Source organism: Eutrigla gurnardus (genome assembly GCF_963514095.1).
Source record: "Eutrigla gurnardus genome assembly, chromosome: 12".
Lineage (NCBI taxonomy): Eukaryota > Metazoa > Chordata > Actinopteri > Perciformes > Triglidae > Eutrigla > Eutrigla gurnardus.
The window spans coordinates 2,543,879-2,566,068 of NC_139926.1; the positions used below are offsets into that span (position 1 = coordinate 2,543,879).

Here is a 22,190-nt window from a genome sequence, read left to right on the forward strand (position 1 = left end):
TCTTTCTTCCTATGCTGTGAATCACACACATGCAGCCATGCTTTCTCCGGGGCTGCTGTGGGAGAGAAGCAGCGCAGGACGAAAGAGAAGAGGGAAATGAAAGAGTCAATTTCATTCCCCTCAGACCAAAGGATTCACCAAAGACCGGCTCATGTTCCCGTCAATCCGTTTCCCGAACACAGCCCGCCCCTCCCGTGTTCACAGTTTTTAATTCCAGCTGATAATCGCTGTGATACCTAAACGTTGCTTATTTGAGAGGGAGGGACCTCCGGGCTGATGCACCCAGACGAGAAGAGAAGCCCACCGCTTGTCTCAGATGAAGATAAAGACAAGCGCTAAAGCAGATCAGCTTCCCCCGTAGACCAATACTTCAAACCTGACCCTTGACCTCTCCGTTTGGGCCCGTCAGAATCATCTTTCCTCCTCTCTCTCTTTTTCGTCCAGCGCTCCCGAGAAAGAAGATCCCCGGTGCTGACCAGCACTCGTCACGTATGGCTGGTGGTGACAGCCACGTTCCCTCCGAGCCCTTTGTTCCCGAGGTCATCTCTGAAGCTCCTCTAACACTTAATTACATCTCTTCAGGGGACGAGGACAGGGGCGTCACATGCAAGGTGGACTTGAGCTCTTCAGTGGCCTTGACACAAACAAATGTTCTGGGAGGAGGACGTCAGGCATATGGTGGTCGCGGTGTATGGGGGGTTCTTTCAAGAGTTTGTGATTTTGAATTGAGTAAATCGTCAGGTTGGCTGTTCCTGAGTGATGGTGAGTCAGTGGCGGACATCTGGTCAGTGGTTCAGTGGAGGCCGTTGGGGGTCACACGGTGGCAGATATTGTGGGACGATAAAGGGGAAGAGGGGTAACAAATCAGCCAGCAGAAGAAGGAGATGTCTCTTTAAAGTGAAGATAAGGATCCTTATTTATAAGTCCCACAGAGGGGAAATTTACAACATGGTCCAAACATAACTGCTGATCATTGGACCAAATCCAAAACAAGTCAAACCAAACAAAACCAGACGGAAATGTGATGCGTCGCCAACAACATGGGCGTGGGACCCATTGTATGAGGCTGGGACGAGTCCCACACACTTTTTACTTTGGACCCCCCACTTTTAGCGTGTCTAAAGTCAGTCATCTGTCTGTCCACTCAGCACTATTTTCAGTTTCAGTTTCAGTTGTGAATCAGTTAGTTTCAGTGTAACAGCTGATCCTTGTAGAGGTTCCTGTTCTGATCAATAACAGCTGACTGGTCCTCAACATGTATCTAGTTAATTACCAGGATGTTGATTTCTGTCACTTGAGGAAATGAGCTCCGAATAGAAGATCCTCTGAATTATTCATGGAATCAATTTCTACCTTTAGCTTTTTAATATTTTAAATTCAGGAGCCAACCACTTGACAAAATGTACCCATATGTCTTTCTCCTGCTACAGATACAAGTATCAAACCACATGCATCACAATACAGGAAATCATATCCAATCTGTGAGTATATGTCTAGGGGAGGACCCGTGGTCAGCAATGGTGTTTCCAGAATAATTATTACTTCAAAAAATATGAACCTTTAGGTAATATTTGACTAATATGTATACATTTCATTAAAAATATTTTGTTTGACTCGCTTATTTCTGATCACTGATAGAGAACCAACAAAACTATGTGTACAAACCATAAATAATAAATAATAAACCAGACGGTCTATGGTTCAAACAAGGCTGCTGCTTGGATCATTTGAAGTGTTGATGGAGCAGCTACAGTCCCATCCCAACGCCATTCAGAACACAAGCATTTTAAAAGTGATTTGCTCATCATCTCGCAGATAGAAAAAACAAACCATCACTTTCATTCTTACAATTCAATAAAACCCTTTTTGGGTTCACACGGCTGTAGTAAAACGTGTGGCTTGCTATTGAATGCATGCAGTGTCAGAACTACTCTCTTACTATGGATGCAACTCTCCACTCCACTGACCTCCTAAACCTCCTCTCCTCCAAATTATCAATCTTCTTCCTCCTAAAACCTCCACCATGCTCCCGCCTTTGTCTCCCTGTGCTCCTCACCTCTCCCATACCCGGCCTGAGGTGAAAGGGCTGTTCTCATTCAGGGCAGGGGAGGTGGGGGGGGGGGGTCTCCATCCTCAATGGCTCTTTATGCCAGGACCCCTGGGCCATCAACATGACAATGTGACAATGTGGCTGGGCTTTTTAAAAGAGATCCTGTGTTTGTTAAGTGTTTATCCCCCTGAAGAGCAACCACGGGGCAGGGTCAGGGGACCTGAAAAGTGCTCGAGAAAGAAGAGGGCCAACTTTGATCACACAATGTGAAAGGGATGGACTTTTTTGATTAACTTGATCTAGGAGGCCTGGTTTGTTTAGGCTTTTTTTTTAGAGTGTATCTGAGTTCTACGGATAATCTATAATTCATCAAAATAATTCAGGCGGATATTTGAAATGATAAGAAACCCTTACATGAATAGGCGCTATATTATATTGATATATTGAGTATTACTTAGAATGACTTGCAGTGCCATGAACATACCTTAAAGGGATTTGATACTGAGGGAATATGTAATATTTTCCAGACTTATCAATTCTTGTGTGCCTTATGAACTGACCAGTGAGATCACTGAGGTTTAATGTTAATGGTATCAATAGAAGCTCCACTCAAACATAGAGACAACTTCATACTTCCTGTATCACATGTATTTGGTCAATGTGACTTAACTGTTGTCATCTGCCCATTAACACAAGGGTCCAGTTAGTGGGGTATGCATGCACCTCTACAAGATGCCAAGAAGATGAAGAAGAAGATAACAAACCGCTAAAAAATGTAAATGTAAATGTAAATGTGTGTGCCAGGCGGCAACCTCCAGTTCTGAAAGGTGAAGTCAGATCTGAAATTGCTTAAGATAGCATTCTCTCTGCTGGACATGTAGGACATTATGATCCCTTTAGAGTCCAACAGACCAGAAAGCAGGGGATGCTTTAGGGGGCGGGGCCACTTGGTGATTGACAGGTCGCTACCAATGCAGCTACTCAGATGACTTTAACACTTAGCTGTAAAGTTGACCTTAAATTATGAAGCTAACTTTGTTAGCAGCTTCAACACCAGAATCCAGATGGATCCAGATACAGTAAGGGTGCTGCTCTGCTGCTTGTGTTTGTTAGATCCACCTGTCGCTTCTCCACAGTCCAAATATGGTCACTTCCTTCACTGGTTGCAAAAATCCAAGGTGCTGACTGCCAAAAAAAAAAAAAAAACTCGAAGCTTCAACTGTAGTCCACAAACCAACGAGTGACATCACGATGACTACATCCACTTCTTATATACAGACTATGGTGCATTCGTGTGTGCATCTGTGAGTGAGTTAGTGTGCACCTCTGTGTCTGTCCACGGCTAGTCTTGCATTCTGCTGCAGCAAACTTTGTAATATTTTAGGTGCCCTGTTATTGCTGCATGCTGGAGGACCGCTTGTGGTTGCAGTGACTAACACTTCCTTAAAACACATTATTTTGTACTCTATTTTATAATGCTCTAGACTGCCTGCTGCCTTCTCACTCACTATTGTTAGCCGGCCTTAGACTGGGCTGCTGTGATAATACAGCTGAGTGCATCGAAATGGGCACGTTTTCTGTAACGTCATGTTCAAATCTGGCAAATTAAGCCATATCTGGTGCTGGGTTCAACATGACTGATTCATTTTGGTGACATAGTAGAGTCAAAGGTTTTTAAAGAGGTTTTTTTTTTATCACTTTCATTCAGAAAAGGACATCAACATATAAAAAAAAATCTATTTTCCCATGTTTTTAGGATTATCTTATGAATGATATTCGAACAAACCCCTCTGTAAAAAAAGAAACGTCAGAATAAAAATTGGAATGAAGTTGAAAACTTTATGTTTTTCAGTGTTACTGAAGTGGAGATTTCTGCCTCAGAGTCTGAGACAAACCTCATTTTGAGAAAACAGCCATAAAAGATTGTAAAATCATACATTTTGAAGATACTAAAGGCAGATAGGGTAAATTAAATAATAGATTCCATCCATCCATTTTCTACCGCTTATCCTGTATTTAGGGTCACGGGGGGGCTGGAGCCGATCCCAGCTGTCATTGGGCGAAGGCAGGGTACACCCTGGACAGGACGCCAGTCTATCACAGGGCCAACATGTAGAGACAAACAACCATTCACACCTACGGGCAATTTAGAGTCACCAATTAACCTATCCCCATCCTGCATGTCTTTGGACTGTGGGAGGAAGCCGGAGAACCCGGAGAGAACCCACGCTTACACGGGGAGAACATGCAAACTCCACACAGAAGGAACCCGGGCCGACCCGGGAATCGAACCCAGGACCCTCTTGCTGTGAGGCGAGAGTGCTACCCACTACACCACCGTGCAGCCCTAAATAATAGATTTCCCCAGTTAATTATTTATATTGAGATGTTTCAATTCATTATTGCACATTTTTTTAACTATTCTGTTTAAATAAATGAGGCATTGTGGAATGGTAACTTTTGTGAATTTGGGAGAAATCTACAGACTCAAATGGCAAAGTAGTCAAATAAACGGCTAAATGTGTATTTTGGATGTTTTCTTTCCACCAGTCTGAAAGAGGTCAAAACAGCCCAAAATGTACAGTGCATGTTTTTGCCAATTCTCATTTATTCCAACTAGAATTTAGAACTAGAAAAGGTAACAGTGATAGCAAAGGGACATATGTATTCAATAATCAATCGTCAATCAATCAATACTTCATTCAGGACACAGAAATGGTCCAGCCAATTCCATGACCATTTATCACAGTTGAACTGATACATTTCATGAAGTACCTCAGAGGATCACAGCTATGTGATTAATGCGGTCAGTGAGACATTTAAACAGTAGCCTGCTCATTTGGGCTAAACGACACCTTTAAGCCTTGACTGACATGTGATTATTCCTGACATATCCAAATTGTTTCCCTGAGATTAAATCTCGCATGGCATCCTTTCAAATGGGGATTAGAGGAACATGAAACCTGCTCTGGGGCCTTTGAAACCCTCTCCAACAACTCCATCTTCCCCGCTCGTGTTAACGCCTTCAACGTTCACCCCAAACCACCCAAGAGCAAAGCAGACAAACTCTGCAAATTCTTTCATTTACACAGCTTCTGCAATTCGGCTTCATTTTTTCTCTCCCAGCGGAGCCCTCACTGGAACTCCTTCCTCTCTACTTCCATGAAAGATTTTTTATTATTCATCAAAAGGAGCTTTAAGCACCTCTCCCTTCCCGTTCCACGAATGAAAAACAAGACATCTCTGGCTCTTTAATGCTGATTCCTCTCATCTGTGAGAACAGAATTTGTGGATCATTAAAATAGAACACAACCACAAGTTACAGAAAATTGATTATTTGGCTCCGAGCAGAGGAATTAGAAAGAGGGAGGGCAGGCCGCAAAAACCGTTCCTGGATGGATAAACCGAGACTTGCCCTCAATTTCTAGCAGTAAAATCCCATCATTTCTCTCTTTGCCTCAATTCTGAGGAATTTGTATTTCTGTGGCGGCGGTGCTCACACTCAATCTGACAATACAGACTCATGGATGAATGCACGCTCAACACAAAAGCCCCTTTTCATGTGTGCGGGTATGAAAGTGACACATCTGACAACTGTTAGAACTAAACGAAACTAAAAGTTTGATCTACAATCGAGTCCTTGTGAACAAATTATTTCTTTCTACTAAAATTAGATCCAGAGATGCTGGAACCTGCAGGTAATTAGAAAAAATCCAAATGACAAAAAAAAAAAAGCCTTCTGAAGTCAGAGCACTTTCATTTTTAGCTTGAGTGGTGTGACCTTTTTTTAAGGCTGATTCACTGGGCTTTTTGAGTTATGTGTTTTTAAATATAGTAATGGCAGTTTATTTTGAGCGCAGCACTCCGGGGAGAGTTATCACAATGGCCTCATTTTGCCAGAGTGGGACAGCAATCTTTTAGTGCAGGACTGTGTCATTGTCAAGTTGCGCCTTTTTTTTATTTCTCCCTCACTCTGGTTATCAGATGTTCTTGGTGCTATATTTACATAACTCGGATAAAAGCATCATTTTAGCCCCTGATAGTGCATGAAAACAACAGTTAAAAATGGACATATAGGTCAAATGAGGACAAAGATTGAAATCAGTGGAGTTCTGCTCCGCTCGCTGTCAAAACAAAAGGCAGCAGAGAAAACACATGCAATTAACCATTCCAGTTTACACTTCTTCTTTTCCTCAACAGCTAAGTGGCTGAGCCTTTTCTCCTCTTTCAGGTGTTCATCATAGACCCTTACAGCTTCGACACAGTGATGACATACATGAGTGTGCACATGCAGTTTGGCAAGAGAGGTATGACAGAGTGCAATAGCTTATCAAGCTACACAAAAGCATTGACTGCCAAAGACAGGGAACGAACATAATCAAATATTCCATATATTTTTCTTTTCCATAACCTCCCCAGATCTGTGAGCTGTTAGTGAGCGGGTACAATCATTTGCAAGCGGCCCAATATTTAATGGCCACATACGGTATATAGTGCATGTGTTGTCTGACCCTGTTTACAATGGTGTGTTATCTTTGACTCAACCATCCGATAAAAGGTCAATTATTATTTACTTTTGTTCATTTGTGCACACACATTCATTTGAGTACAGAATACTTCAAATCCACAAATCCATAATTTGTATGCAAACTGCATTAAATTGAGAGCATACATGTTATTTGTGTGCATGAATAAAGATCCCCCCCATAACGTCAGTAAGATTGAAATATATCCTGTGTAGCTAAAATGGAGTGTCACATTCCCAACAATGAACAATCTTTATGGAGAGAATGGAAAGTCCCTTTTCTCCACTTGGGACTTTGGGCCTAATATTATATATATATATATATATAGTGCGATAGACCTGTCCAGGGTGAACTCTGCCTTCGCCCAATGTCAGCTGGGATTGGCTCCAGCCCCCCCAGGATAAGCGGTAGACAATGGATGTGTATATATATATAAAGTAACAGTAGGACTAATTATGAATGGGATGTAACAGAAAAAGTATTATTACCATACATGTTAGGTTAAAATAAATACTATAAAGACATGTTTATTTGCGCATATTTGATCACGGATTGCTTTAAACCAGCATAGCAGACATATATTCCCCAATATAATATAAAACTCCTATTTCTACATATTTCTCTTAAAGAAAAGTAAGGCCAACTGTACATTTACATCATGGATGCATTGATTTGACTGGCAATCCCGAAGACTGCCGGGAAATACCGAAAGCCGCGGTGCCTGCTGGGAAACTGTAAACTCGCGAATCCGCCATCTTTCTTTAGAGAGAGCTAGTGGGACAAAATTACAACCAGTTTGAATGATTATTTCTCCAAAATAGAATAGCTGAAGCAATTGCTGTTGGTCTATTATTGTAGATAAAACGTTTAAACAGGCGTGCGCGGGACGGAATTCCAGATATTACCGTTTTATCAGACATAAGACAGTAGTTTGGTGCAAGCGCGCTACTGACGTTACTGGAGGTGGTCAACATGGGCCGATCTCGGAGCCGCAGCTCATCACGGTCCAAACACTCCAAAAGCAGCAAGCACAGCAAGAAACGAAGCCGGTCTCGGTCGCGATCCAAGGACAGGGAGCGGTCCAAGAAGCGATCCAAGTCCCGGGAATCGAAAAGGAACCGTCGCAGAGAATCTCGTTCTCGTTCGCGATCTACCACAGCCTCGTCCCGCAGAGAAAGACCAGCCTCGCCTCCGGAGCGAATCGACATCTTCGGTAGGACGCTGAGCAAGAGAAATGCTCTAGACGAGAAGCAGAGGAAGGAGGAGGAAGAAAGAAGGGCAGAAATGGAAAGACAAAGGAAGATGTAAGTATATTTGAACAAAACACTCGGAACCGAACGTTATACAGTTATATAACGTTGCCTATGTTGAACTGCAAGATGCGCTAATGCTAGGTTAGCTGCGTTCGGTTGTGTATATAGCATTAGCTCCTTGCATTAGCAAGCTAGCAGCCATAGCATGCTAACGTCAGCTCGGCTCCGCAGGGCCCCGAGGAAGATGAGTATCCCTGTCAGCAGACTGCTGCAGCGCAGAGGCCGGTTCACTCACAGCTGTACTGTAACAGAAGCTTGAGGCCATTTGGGATTTGAAGATAGCTGATTTTATTGTTATGTTATATGATTAAGACGCTCATTTATTATTTTTTGTATGAATTCTAACTTTAATAAACATAAACAGATATCATGAGGAAGTCGTCATATAGAAAGCAAACACTGCGAAATAAACGTCCCTGCAGTTCTGGCCATCTATTATCATAAACTGTGACTGAATGTTGCTTCTTGGGTCCAGACTAAGTAGAAGGGACTTATCTAAATCAACATAGGATGTGGCGGCCATGTTTTCTGTGTACCATTAACATTGGACCGTTCCAGCTGGCCATGTCTGTATTAGTACTGAGGTGAGGTTGTCCAGTAACGACTATCAGTGACAACACGAGGCAGAGAGAGACAGAATACATGAGCAATATTTAACACAATGCTTCATCCATACACGCTTATTACACCGTTGGAAACAACAGTGATATAGTCAGGTGACTGTCAATATTGTTGAGATAATTTTCTCTAACACGTGCAAAATGAAGTCAGTGGAATTAGCAAGCTAGTTAGCTTACTAGGGGACAGCTGACTTGTAGCTTACTTGCTAATTCTGTCTTTCTTTAATGCTACACTGATTACAGAATAGAGCCTAACAGCGGCATCACTGGCTCTAATGGTCCCTCCGCCTCACTCCCCATCGCTCTGGAGAAGGACAACATGCCCAGCTAACTAGCCACCTCGCTAACTAGCCAGACATCAGTCTCGGGAGCTGCGTCCACTCTCGTCTCGCTATTTTCTTGTACTTCAAATGACCATGGGAAAACTGCTCAATGTCCATCGTTGAGACCTTTGAATCCACCCACTCCAAGTTTGATTTCACTGACTAGTCTGGCATTGTGACATGAAACAGCTGTGTCTCAGTCAAAAAGTAATCCACCAATGAGTGTTTACATAGCAGAGATTTAATTTGATTGGAAACAGTGGAAAGGCCCACCGCAATGTGTTTATTTTGTTTCTGTTGGCTTTGAATGATGTTTTATTCACTTTAACAATTGACATTTTTTAGCTTTTTTGGTTCAGAAACATCTTCACTGTGGTGGAAGCGGTTCACTCTTCCACAATCACCTGTATTAACGTCTGTGAGCTCGCCTTTTCACCACGGGTGTCAACCAGTGGCTCTTTCCTTAGAAAATAATTCAAAACGGTTTTTAATGCAAGTCATTTATGGAGCAAACCAAACAGTTGTAAGGTACGTCCTGTTTATGTGCTTGTCTGGTAAAAAAAATGCTATTTTAAGCCCCTTACCTGCTAACCCTCACCCTTCCTCGACCCTTCCTGAAGGTGTTTGGTTGATGTTGAAAAATAGATTAGTGCATAAGACAGCATGGAAATTAGTTGGCATTGTAATATAATGCATTGTGGAGAAGCGCTCATCACTACAGGGAAGTGAGGAAGAGTTGGATTGTTACAACACTGTATCCAGCAGCAACAGTGAACTGCAGTCAGTGAGCTGCAGCCTGTAAAGGCCTGCTGTAGACAACATAGTCTAGCCCTGCCCTGCTTCTGCACAATGTGCTATGGCTTGTTTATTAACCACTTCATAAATATTACAAACGGTTTGTGTGCCCAGAAAATGTCAAGGACACACAGACAGACGACCATTCCTTGCTTTCAAGGTAGATGCATGTAAGAAAGCATGCTTATAGCATGGCTGTGTGACAGGAAAAACAAAGCAATGCTTTTTCAAAGATATGTTATGCAATATATAAAGCAAATACAAGAATATTCTGTGTTGTACTGTATATAGCTATAGCTAGCTATAAATGGTGAAGGGCAAACAAGTCACTCCCACAAGGCATGGTTAACAAGACAGGCTCCATGAATCATGTAATAAAAAACAGACTTGCATGTCGTTGCAATTTTTAAAAGTGTATTTATCATTTATTTATGCAGGGAGACCTTATGACTTGTGTTAAACTTATTGGAAAAAGATGTGCATCTTATCTGCGTTGCAAGAAAACGTATTTATAAAAAATGTAAGTGACTACAGCAGGTTTAGTGCCAAGAGTTTTCAGCATATTTTTGATGATTATTGGGATATCATGAATAGCAAAGATTTTCATATGGTCCTGTTAAGAAGCATGAAATGATTGAGTTTATTTGCAAACATTGTATGCCATTGTACGCCGGCGGTGTGACTCTTGTACATGTTCACATCGTGATATTGATGTTTAAATGATACGCAGTGCAGTCCTAGCTTCTAGTATAGAAGTTGGTTGGTTAGCCTTTTAGCAGTGTAATCCTCTTAATATTTGAATCAAGTGTGTGTGAGCGCGCGCGCGTGTGTGTGTGCGTGCGTGCGTGCGTGCGTGCGTGCGTGCGTGCGTGCGTGTGTGTGTGTGTGTGTGTGAGAGATCCAACCACTGTTGCTGCAGCAGTAAAGGTACTGCTCCAGGAGGTGCTAATAAAGTGCATTATTGTCACTAGTTTGCACACATAATCACAATGGGCTGTTTCTTCTCTGCTGCAGGGTTTTGTCTGTTGGACGGGGAACTGCTATTGTGAAGGTGTGTGTGGTAGCCAGAGGCACGCAGACACCTGAGATGTGAGCTGCTGCCGCACACCTGGTCTGCCGAGTGGCTCTTTTTTTACTGCTTAATGGCCAAGGGCCCCTAAACAGTATACAAATGTAAATATCCCAACACAGAGACTTGGTAGATAAGTCGGGTGGAGTCTCTGGTTTCCCAGTGGCCGACCGAATGAAAGCTGACCCGTGCAGGATAGGTTGCATGTTTACAGTCGTGCCACAAGTGATGTGACGACACCCCCCCCCAACTCGTACTTCCTGTTGAGAGTGGAAGGAAAAAAAGATGAGACTGTAAACAGGATGATAGGTGACCTGCATCAACCCCTCAGTCTGCATTGTAAGTCATGTTTTCACATTTGGAATACCTGGTCTGGACTGTGGTATGTTGTCAACTTGTCTTCAACGCTCCTGGCTTTACATCCGACATAGATGGAAAGACAGGTTTTGTGTACTTACAAGTCTTACATAATGGAGGTTAGTTTTTTCAAAAACTGCATCTCACCGGTTCACTGGCTACCACTTCTATTATTACACATTTTCTGAAAACATATCATCTTGTACACTAAAACTATATTATTAGCTTCATAATAGTTTTCAAGATTCTATGTAATCTTACATTGCTGTATGTCATGTGTAGAAAGCACAGTGTATGTTTCATGTAAATTGGAATATCACATAAGGATGACTTCTTGTTATGAGTAGTTATGAGTATACATTTTCATTGAAGTACAGGAAAAACATACAAAATGGAAAATGGCCAACTGAAATAATGGCAGCTATGTGGGCACCAAATTTGGCTAATCTTTCTCGAGCATCCCAAGACCCTTGATATGTGACGGTAACACTAACCTGTAGGGTTGCACGGTATACCGGTACTAATTTGGTACCGGGGTACTGAGGCATTTAAAACGGTACTATATTGCATTTGGACGGGACCGGTACTTGCAGCGCCGCCGGCAGCGCCCGCAACAGCGCCCGCAACAGCGCGGCGAACTCGCCACGTGACGTCACCGCGTTGTAACTACATCTGAGAGGACGAGGAGCGAGCCGCAGCTTGGGGAGATAAAAGGAAAAAGCAGGCAAGCCGGAGGAAACAGCTAGCAAGTTAGCGAGCAGCGTGGACTGGAGCAACAAACGGAGCAGGAGGAAAGCTTGGAGAGAGCGAGCGAGTGCGAGAAGCACGGAGAGGAGAATGTCTGCTGCAACCGTCACCACGCCGCAACTTGCGGACAAACCAGCGCCGCGAAGTGCGATATAGCCGTACTTTAGCTTAAAACAAATGAGCAAGGCGAGGCAGTTAACGCCGACGCACCACTGTGTAAACGGTGTTTAAAACATGCATGGCTAACAGCGGAAACGCCTCCGACTTAGCCAAACACTTAAAGGACAAGCATCCAGACCTGCACACTGAGCTCAGGGAACGACAGGTCATTTACTCAGGAAAAAAGCCACATTCAGTGCTAAAAGCAAGCGCCACCGCCCTTCATTCTTAACAAAAGTAGCTCTGGAAGAAAAAAATAGAGCTGGTTTATTTATGTTATTATATTTTATATTATATTATTGTATTTATATTTTAACATTTTTAAAATTGTGTGCATTAGAAAATCTTGTCTTTGTGGTATTTTATTTTATTTGCTGATTAATATGTTATTGTTCTTAGATTTTCTATTAAAATAAAGTCAGTAATGACATTTTTTGCGTTCACTTTTTATTTGAAAAAGTATTGAAAAGTACCGAAACATCGTGACAACACTACTAACCTGTAAAACCCTCTCCTGCATCCTAACCAGCTGTTGCCTTCAGTGGGGAGCGGCCACATCCACTGCAATATTATGCCGTTGGCATTGATGTGGCCTGTAAGACAACACTGTTTACGCTGTTTATTGATCGGGTGGTTGGGCTAAGCTGCTAACGGTAGCTTTGACTTGTTGTCATAGCAACCGCAAACATCCGGTCAAGCATCGTGTTTCCTTCCTCTTTGACCTCTATAATAAAGTAGCAAATCCATGACTTTATAAAGCAGCAACTTTTTTTTCCTCTGAAACATTGCCTCCTCTCGGCTCTGTTTTTTCCTACTTGGCCCAAACACGCCGTCGTAGAGATCAGTGTTGGAAAAGGAAGAGACTGCACCATAAAAGCCACAGACAGTGTCAGTTTTTGTGTTGTTTTGTGTTGTTGAGCATGCATCTTCGGCATGAGAGCTTTCTGATCAATGGCTCCTTCTTCCTTCTCCACCTCCAGCCGGCAGCAGGAGATCGAGGAGAAGCTGATCGAGGAGGAGACGGCACGGCGAGTGGAGGAACTGGTGGCCAAGCGGGTGGAGGAGGAGCTGGAAAAACGCAAGGACGAAATCGAGCGGGAGGTGCTGCGGCGCGTCGAGGAGGCGAAGCGCATCATGGAGCGGCAGCTGCTGGAGGAGCTGGAGAGACAACGGCAGGCGGAGTTGTCGGCACAGAAGGCTAGAGAGGTAACGCTCGGTCGTTTGGAACGCAGCCCCTCCATTCCCCTCATACCTCCTAAAGCCCGTCCCCACCTCCCCTCCTAGTCACCCATCTGCGGGACATGTGGGGGCGCTGGAGGTGGAGGGACCGCCCTTCCCTCCCAATTTACTGCTCAGAATGTAATCAAGCCATGGTACAAGTTTCACTGCAGGGAGGGTAAACGCAGAGCCTGGAAGTGGCTGTCCTGCAGGGAAATAAAGCACTTAATGTTAAGCAAGCATTACCATGAATTGAGTCAAGTGCCAGTGTAACTGTTTATACGGTCAATTTAAAATATGTGAGATGAGAAACACTGCATGAACCTAAGTGCACATGTTCCTCACTGGGGGAACGAGCCTCCAATTGAATCACAATAATGGAATTAGTACAACGTAGTTTGGTTGTGTAACCTGCAAAGACGGTGTTTCTATGGACTTGTGAACCATATCTAGCTGCAGGGGATTTGGGTTTGTAACAGCAGGAGTCCTGCTGGAAGCCGAGCTGCACTTTAGGCTGTAAGGACGGTGATGGCCGGTTTCACACCTGAAGATGGAATTTAAATATCGCCACCGTTACTTTTAACGTCTCTGGGAATTTCTCGACAGTGGGAGTTTTGCCATGGCAGGGTTCCAACAATGTACTGACCTCATTGTTTTTCCATCATTTCCTCATGGTTTGCCATGACCTTTTACCTTTCCTATTTGCTAGCAGCTTTGTTAATAATATGCAACAGATCTCTGTTTTAAGATAGCACTTGTTTTACAGAACATCACTGGCCAAGTTTCAAATATTAACTCTCTTCTAGTGCTTTTTAATGTTTGGGGTTGTCCAGGCTTAAGTTTGACTTCTAATACGAAGTCTTTTTGATGCAGTTCTTCACAAGTAAAGCCCCTTTGCTTCTTTTGTTTTAGAGTAAAGACCCCCCCCCCCCCCAGCCCAGCCATCATTAAGTAAAAGTACTACAGTAATCATGTATTGTGAATGTTAGGGCAGCTGAAGCCTAGTGACCCTGACTTGCACAGGGAGCAGCCAGTGACTTGGTACTAATGGGGTGAGAAATGTAGTGGGAGCATGCCCCCTTTACCTCCGTGGACTTACTGGGCCACCTCTCTGCTGCTGTGCTCAGTCTCTCTGCTACCACTCATCTCTTTGTCCTGCTCTCAGACCCAAACCCAGTAGAACTACAAGGCCCTTCTGTAACCAAAAGGTCAAAGTGGGTGTTGAAGTATTGAGCTTAGGAAGCTTCACTAGACGCCCACCAGGCCAGACCTCGTAGGAGATCTGTGTCTCTGTTGCTCTGCTGTTTGATGTGTAGAAACTTTAATCACGTTTGTTTAATCCACAGACATTCTGTCCTGTCCAGGTTTTCTTTCCCTCCTCCCTTACCTTCTCTTTAACAATGCTTGTTTTGAGAGTCTTCTGTTAGACGCCATCTGCTCTTGGATACGTAATGATGGACTGCTACGTTTCCTGTTTGGCAAAGTAAACTCTGGTCTAACATTTTTATCTGTTAATATATATCCGTTTTTTTCTAATATTCATTAGAGATTTTTTTTTCTCCCTAGAAAAATCAATGTACTGTGTTTTGTACTGATGACTTGCTTCTCCTGTAGGGTTGCTGCTAAGATTGATGTTATTTCTAAATACATTTTTGTGTTGTTGTTTTTTTTATTTATTATTTTTTGTTTATTTTGGAAACGCAACTCCTAACTAGCACTTGACCTGAGCTGGCCTGCAGCCTTTCAGCTCACCCATGACTTGTGTCCTGTACTGTAAGTGCACCGTGGTCCGGGCCTCCTCGAACACACACACAGACGCCACTTTGTACTGTATTGGCCTTCACCCTGCTACCGTCTGAGTGGGACAGAAAGGAAAAACAATACAAAACCAATGTGAGCTGTGGCTGCAGGTGCAGGCTAAGCAGTACAGAGATCAGAGTTATAAAGAGGAATGCCGCCGGCGCGGTACAGCAGAATCCCCCCCATACCTACCTACCCACCCACCCCAGGAGCGCTTCTCTGTCTCTGCAGGGGCGACACAGTCCGGACGAGACAGTAAATATTCAACCGTTTAATGCCGAATGCTTTCACCAGTTGTGTAGGTACACAGGCAAGGAAAATGCGTAGGTATTCGTGCATTGGTGAGCCAAAACTATTCCCTCCTTTATTTGTATCCTTTTTCTCTTGCTTATAATGATGTTTAAAAACATCAGCAATTGTATTTTCTTCTAGATTGTATTGTCTGTCATTTATATCTGTCTTCTATTTATGAGTGTGATGAGTGGGTTTCCCCCCTTTTTTGGATCCTTGTGTTTAAATTTTAATGTCTTTCACAATAATGCAGTGATCGCCCTAGATGTGGCTTAGCTTTTAATTTTCTCTGAGGGTGTTAACAGCAGTAAAGGGAGGGGAAACAAGTAGCGGGTTCATTTTCCCCACAGTTTCCTTATGCTTTCTTTATGCTTTCCCCCTCTTTGTATTTTAAAACATTCAGCCTGACTGCAGAGAATGTCACAGTGTGGTCATGTGCGAGAGGGTAAACAAACTTCTCTGGTGTAATGAGTTAGGTGTGTGTGTGTGTGTGTGTGTGCGTGCGCGTGTGTGTGTACTGGTGGTGAGTGTGTGTGTGTGTGAGTGAGACACAATTAGAGGGCAAGTGTGTGTGTATGTAACGTGCTTTGCGGCCCAAGCCGGTTCCTTCACTAACATGGAACCGTGTCATCCATCTAGGAAGAAGAAAAATCTAAGCGGGAGGAGCTGGAAAAAATCCTGGAGGAGAATAACCGCAAGATCGCCGACGCTCAGGCCAAGCTGGTACGCCCTGCTTCCATTTTGGTCAAATTCATAACCCTCCTTACACTGCTCTGCTCACATATGAAAGGCTAGGGCTGGTACGGGTGCTGGAAGGCCTTGAAAACACTTGACATTTAGTGTGGTGCTTTCAAGGGTTGAAAAGTGCTTGGATTTAGAATAAAGTGCTGGAAAGGTCTTGAAATGTGTGTTGTATGTGATGACATCTATGATAGAACAGAGAAAAGAAGATCTCCATATTTGAGGGACAGAAAACAGCATTTTCTGACATTTCTTTATGAAAAATGACTTTTGATGATGAACAGATGATGAAAATAGTTGGTGATTATATTTCTGTGGATCTGTTAGTGGAATTAGTTTTCCTTTCATTTGTGGTCCTTCTGTAAAAAGCTGTCTCCAAACATCATGTTGGTTGTTTAGAGGACAATAACATCTCATTTAATGTGATGAACAAGTGACATAATAACTAGACTGAATACCGATGATTGGATTGATACAAATATGGAGTTAACTACAGCTGGAAGGTGCTGGAAAACCTTGAAATATTTGAAAAATGCTTGACTTTGGGTCAAGAACCCTGGAAATGACCGGCACTATTGATGCTTCCTTGATTCACGTCACTGTTTGCATCACGTTAACACCCACAAATGATGTCTGGTTTTTGAGTTTTTAACGTCACTTGCATATCTTTAAATCCAAACGTCAGTCCTCTGCTGATAGAGACCTTCGCCACCACCCGACATGATTGAATAGTCGTATGGAAGAAGTGGCTTGGAGTTGGTAGTGATCAGCCTGCGTCACCGGACCAGTAGGGTTTCTGTCTTTTGAGCTCCTGTCTGACTCATTTGGAAAGCAGTGTGTATTTGGTTCAAGCTCAATTTGACAAACGGCTGGTCACAAAAAAGAGAAGCAGAAACTGGGAGAGTGGATCTGAAATGGGCTTAAAGACGGCGGCTTGAAAGATAACTTGTTTGTTTTTTGTGTCCGACAGGCCGAGGAGCAGTTGCGTATTGTAGAGGAGCAGAGAAAGATTCACGAGGAGCGCATGAAGCTGGAGCAGGACCGTCAAAAGCAGCAGAAGGAGGAGCAGAAAATCATCCTCGGCAAGGGCAAGTCCAGGCCCAAGCTCTCCTTCTCCCTAAAGGCCACCGAATGAGACTGCTCCCCTTCGTCCACGCGTCACGCCCTGCCTTGATCCCATCCTGCTCTCCCTCCTCATCTTCCAGCCCCACTCTTCCTCCTCTGAGGAGCGCTCGCTTCGTTTTGGAAGTGCTGAAGGAAGGCCGTGGAAAGGGTGCCGCCCCGGTGTGTTAACTCGCTTGTCCCTGTGGAAGGCCCACGTTGTCCTTACTGCACAGATGAATTTTGTTTGTGCGTTTTATTTTCTTTTTTAGGGGAACTTGAACATTTGATGTAGATGATGCTTTAACATGTCCCTTGTCCTGTAAGTCTTAACTCTGGTGTTACAGCGTGTAACTGCTCTTCTGACATGTCTGCACAGCCAGCAAACTACAATAGAACGCTGATATAGAGGAGTGTGTGTGACTTTGTCTCCTTCACTTACTGTAAAAGCTCATGTGCTGCTTGGGAGTTGGCCTGTGGTTCTCCTGTTTTATTTTTTTTTATTTATTTTTTTTGAAAGGTTCTTAAAGTGGCTGACGCAGCGGTAACCAATCACATAACAGCCTCTAGAAGCACAGTTAACTTCCCGTCCAGCTGACAGGTTTGTGTCTTCCACCCGCCCCGCTTCCTTTGCCATACGTTCTGTTCACCACATAGATCTCAGCTGAGTGTCTCTGCTTCAGCGGTCTGCCATGTGTAGAATGTTTCTCTCTAAATGACAGCAGCACGTCGAGCTGACAGGAAATGTAAAAACTTGCGTTAGATTTGAAGTTGCAGCCACAATGCAGGTGAACTCGGCGCCGACTCCCAAGCCGCCCATGACAAAGCACGAAGCCGCCGCAGGGCGTCCCGTCTACGATGGGGGTGACGGAGGAGCGAGGACATTTCCTGTATGATGTAATTTTATTAGCCTTGCTGTGATGTGCTGATCCCACTCCTCCCAAGTTAAGATTGTTTTATGAAATTGATCCATGATTAGAAACAGACTATTTTTGGGAGACAATGAATTGAAGAAAAGCCCCATCAGACAGTCAGAGTTGTGTTGTAGTTAATGAACTTGGCAAGCTGCTTGACTTGGGAAGTCTTGATTCGTGTAGGATGGACAAGTTCAGGTAAGATCATGTTTGAGGTCAGCAGCAGTGTGTGTCAGTGTGTGTGTGTGTGTGTGTGTGTGTGTGTGTGTGTGTGTGTGTGTGTGTGTGTGTGTGTGTGTGTGAGTGTGTGAGTGAGTGAGTGAGTGTGTGTGTGTGGTTCTGAGTGACAGGCAGGCTGACCTCAGGTGGGTATAATGATTTTTTTGTTGTGGGATTTTGAATTTGTCACGTACTTTCCCCCCAGTTACCAAGGGACTGCCCAGTTCAATAAACCCGTTGAATGCCTCCTGATGTGTCTGTGATGCTCTTACGCTCTAAACCCTCCACTTCAATTAGCATCATCTACAGTTCAAGCTCACAAATAAGACCAGTTGCTATGTGGCCTTAATTCAATTCGAGAGTTGACCTTTGACCTGGTCAATGGCAGATAGACATGTAATTACTGGCACCGTTTTGGGATTTCTCTGCAGGTTTCTGCAATCCGTTTCCCTCAAGCCTCGCGGCATCAGTAATACATCGCCATGGTAACGGAGTCCCAGTAACAACAGGTGTGTCATTAGTTGTTGGCTCCAGTTTGAGACTGGTTTGTTTCCAGTAAGGGAAGGATGGTGTTACTCTCCTCTTCATCACATTCAAGTAGATGAGGAATGAGCTCATCATTTCACTGCTGTGTGGAAACATGAATGTTCCTGATTCTCACTGTGGACTCCTGTAAATGTGGACTCCTGTAAATGTGGACTCCTGTAAATGTGGACTCCTCTAAATGTGGACGTGCAGCACTGATGGATGAAGAGGAATTGGGCTTTGAAGCAAAAGTGTGTAGTGGCCAAGTGAGGAATTTGCAGCTTGTTGGTCTGTTCCACAAAGGAACGGTAGAAACACCTTTCCTCAGCAGGGGTACGGCCCGCCAGGCAGGAGGTACACAACCTTTTTTTATTCATTTTCTTGTTTTTACAAAAAAAATCCCTTTGTCTTGGACAATAAACAGGCAGCGAGTCAAAAGATATCTCCTAGGCCTCCTTTGCCACGAATCCTTTACAATCACCTTTCATAATACAAAATGCTGCTAAAAACTATAATGGATCAAAATAATGAATGATCTTGATGTTATTTCAATTTAGTTTAAAAACAACCCATAATAATAAATTGTGAGCTGCTTGTCTTAAAGAGAGGCTAAATGATTGAACACAGGTGATGTGTTTACTATTTGAATGTGGCCCCTGAGAGTAAACATGGAAACAGCTTCCTCATCCCTGAGTTCCAGGATTCAAACGGCTCCGAACATGGCCGACACCTCTGGACCATTTCACTCCGTTAGGACCCTCCTCTCCATGGTCACATCCTGTTAGATGGGATCTGTAGTTCTATCCTGTGCGTTCTGATTTGTATTTTTTGTAAACTGCTTTTGAGAAGTGTAAATAAACGTTATTATTATCAACCACACAAACTTCTGTTGCACATCATGAGACTACCAGCCTGCGATCTAGAGTTAAATATTACGATTTCACCTCTAACCCTGGTGGTGCTGCCAATCAGCTCTGCGATCAGTCCACAGCCAGGCACTTCCCCTCATGCCTTGGAGTGTTTTTCCCCCGGTGGAGAGCAACGATCTCGTGAGATTATCGTTGCCCACCTGTGCGTGATGTCGGAGCAAGTCGGACACAAATCTAACCAGCATGCATTGTGTGATGAACGCCGGTAATGGATCCTCCAACAATCTGTATTTGATGGAAGTAACGAACGTAACGTCAGCCAATCCAAACAATCCTCCTCAATCACATGGTAACTGTATGCAGGCTGCATTTACAGGTGGAGCGGTGATAGATGAAGAGATTACGTTTGATTCATGTAATGAATGAATCACCCAAATCAGAGGTGCGTCTCCTCATTAGCATGGCATGCTCGTTATATTCCCACCAACAATATTACGTTCCCATAATCTCCATCACGTTTCCTGGGAAACGTCTTTTCCCCCGGATCGATGCCATCGCAGTGTTAAGACGGTTTCAAACACGGTTAACGAGAACAAGAAAACAAGAAACACCACAAAGCCACAGATTCAGGGTCAGTCACCGAAAACTACGTTTCCCTCCAAACCTCGTGAGAATGTAGGGAGATGGTTTCCAACAGTACGTCACTGTCATCGCACACGTTTCAACCATGAAGAAACAAACTAATCTGCACTATTTAGGTAATAGACCTTTAAAAAGTTCCATTCTGTTCTTTTTTGCACCGTGCAGACAAACAAAAGTGTGTATTGATTCCTGAAGCTGGTGGCAGTATGACAGTTTGACCACGCGTTCTCCCAGCATGCTCAGCGGTGTGTGAAACAGTCAACCAAACCGCTTAGTTGAGGAGAGACATCCCAGCTCGGTTAGAAAAACACAAGAAACATTCATTATTATTGCATTTCGTCACTTTTTCACACCCGACCGTGAGACTCAGAGTTCAGGATGAACGATCTGTGTTTTTCATTCACATTCCTCTTCCTCCTCAGCCCTGCTGTGATCTGCATGGCTCCGTCTTCTTATTATTCACGGTGTTTTACTTCTGGACACTAATGTCTCTATGAATCAGACTACTAGGCTACTGTTCTCTGAGCCCGTGTTGAAGAGCACAGACATAACTAGAGCACAGACATAACTAGACCTGGACTTGGACCCGCAGCACGAGTCAGCCTGCTGTCACCTTCAGCACGGATCACGGATTACAGCATTTAGTCTCAGCAGGATTTGGAAAAACTTGTCCATGCATTTATCTTCAGGGGACCGACTGCTGCTGTGGTGCGTTCACGGGTCTCCTCCAAAACATGGATTAGACAGCTGCAGCTGATTGCTGCTGCTCGAGTCCTTACTGAGACCAGGAAAGGGGATTCAATTTCAATTCAATTCAATTTTATTTATAGTGTCAAATCACAACAGAAGTCATCTCAGGACACTTAACACATTGAGCAGGACTAGAATACGCTCAAAATTTCAAGAGTCAACACAATTTCAGAGTCCCAACATCACCCAGGGGCAAGCTTTACAGCGACAGTGGCGAGAAAAAACTGCCTTAGGATCACATCAGTCCAGGTCTGAGGTCTTCACAATGACTTCCTGTTGGCAACCGCTCTGATGAAGAGCCTTTCTTGAATGTTCCGGTTCAACCGAGAGCCGCATCGACATGAAGGCGAAGATCGAGTTTAATCATGAGACCACATCAAATTGTGAGTCTGGCATGAGAGCCCAGGGGGTCTGCGTCTGGGGGCGGAGCTTCATGGAATGTGGGCGGGGACTACAGGCTACAACTGCTAATTGATGATAAGGGATCATTGAGCAGCAGAGGAGAGGGAGCTTCAACATTTACACCAAACTCTCTCCTCTTGGTGGTCTCTGATCTCCTCTCTGGTGGTCTGGTTCAGGTTCAGGTCTGCTTTCTGTCCCCAGAGTCCAAACTAAACATGGAGACGTGGCGTTCAGTTTTTATTCTCCATGTATGTGGATCAGTTCTTATACTCTTATACTCCATGTATGTGGATCAGTTCTTATTCTCCATGTATGTGGATCAGTTCTTATTCTCCATGTATGTGGATCAGTTCTTATTCTCCATGTATGTGGATCAGTTCTTATACTCCATGTATGTGGATCAGTTCTTATACTCTTATACTCCATGTATGTGGATCAGTTTTTATTCTCCATGTATGTGGATCAGTTCTTATACTCCATGTATGTGGATCAGTTCTTATTCTCCATGTATGTGGATCAGTTCTTATTCTCCATGTATGTGGATCAGTTCTTATACTCTTATACTCCATGTATGTGGATCAGTTTTTATTCTCCATGTATGTGGATCAGTTCTTATTCTCCATGTATGTGGATCAGTTTTTATTCTCCATGTATGCGGATCAGTTCTTATTCTCCATGTATGTGGATCAGTTCTTATTCTCCATGTATGTGGATCAGTTCTTATTCTCCATGTATGTGGATCAGTTTTTATTCTCCATG

General features: G+C 43.7%; 1 protein-coding gene across 1 annotated transcript; it reads left to right on the forward strand.

Moving 5' to 3' along the window:
* The first annotated feature begins 7,332 nt into the window (after positions 1 to 7,332).
* On the forward strand, positions 7,333 to 18,489 carry LOC311021616 (arginine and glutamate-rich protein 1-A-like). Its single transcript, XM_084022285.1, has 4 exons — positions 7,333 to 7,880; positions 12,940 to 13,165; positions 15,908 to 15,991; positions 16,980 to 18,489. The coding sequence occupies exons 1-4, from the start codon at positions 7,549 to 7,551 to the stop codon at positions 17,142 to 17,144; spliced, it is 807 nt and encodes a 268-aa protein (XP_083878411.1). The 5' UTR covers positions 7,333 to 7,548; the 3' UTR covers positions 17,145 to 18,489.
* The last annotated feature ends 3,701 nt before the right edge of the window (positions 18,490 to 22,190 follow it).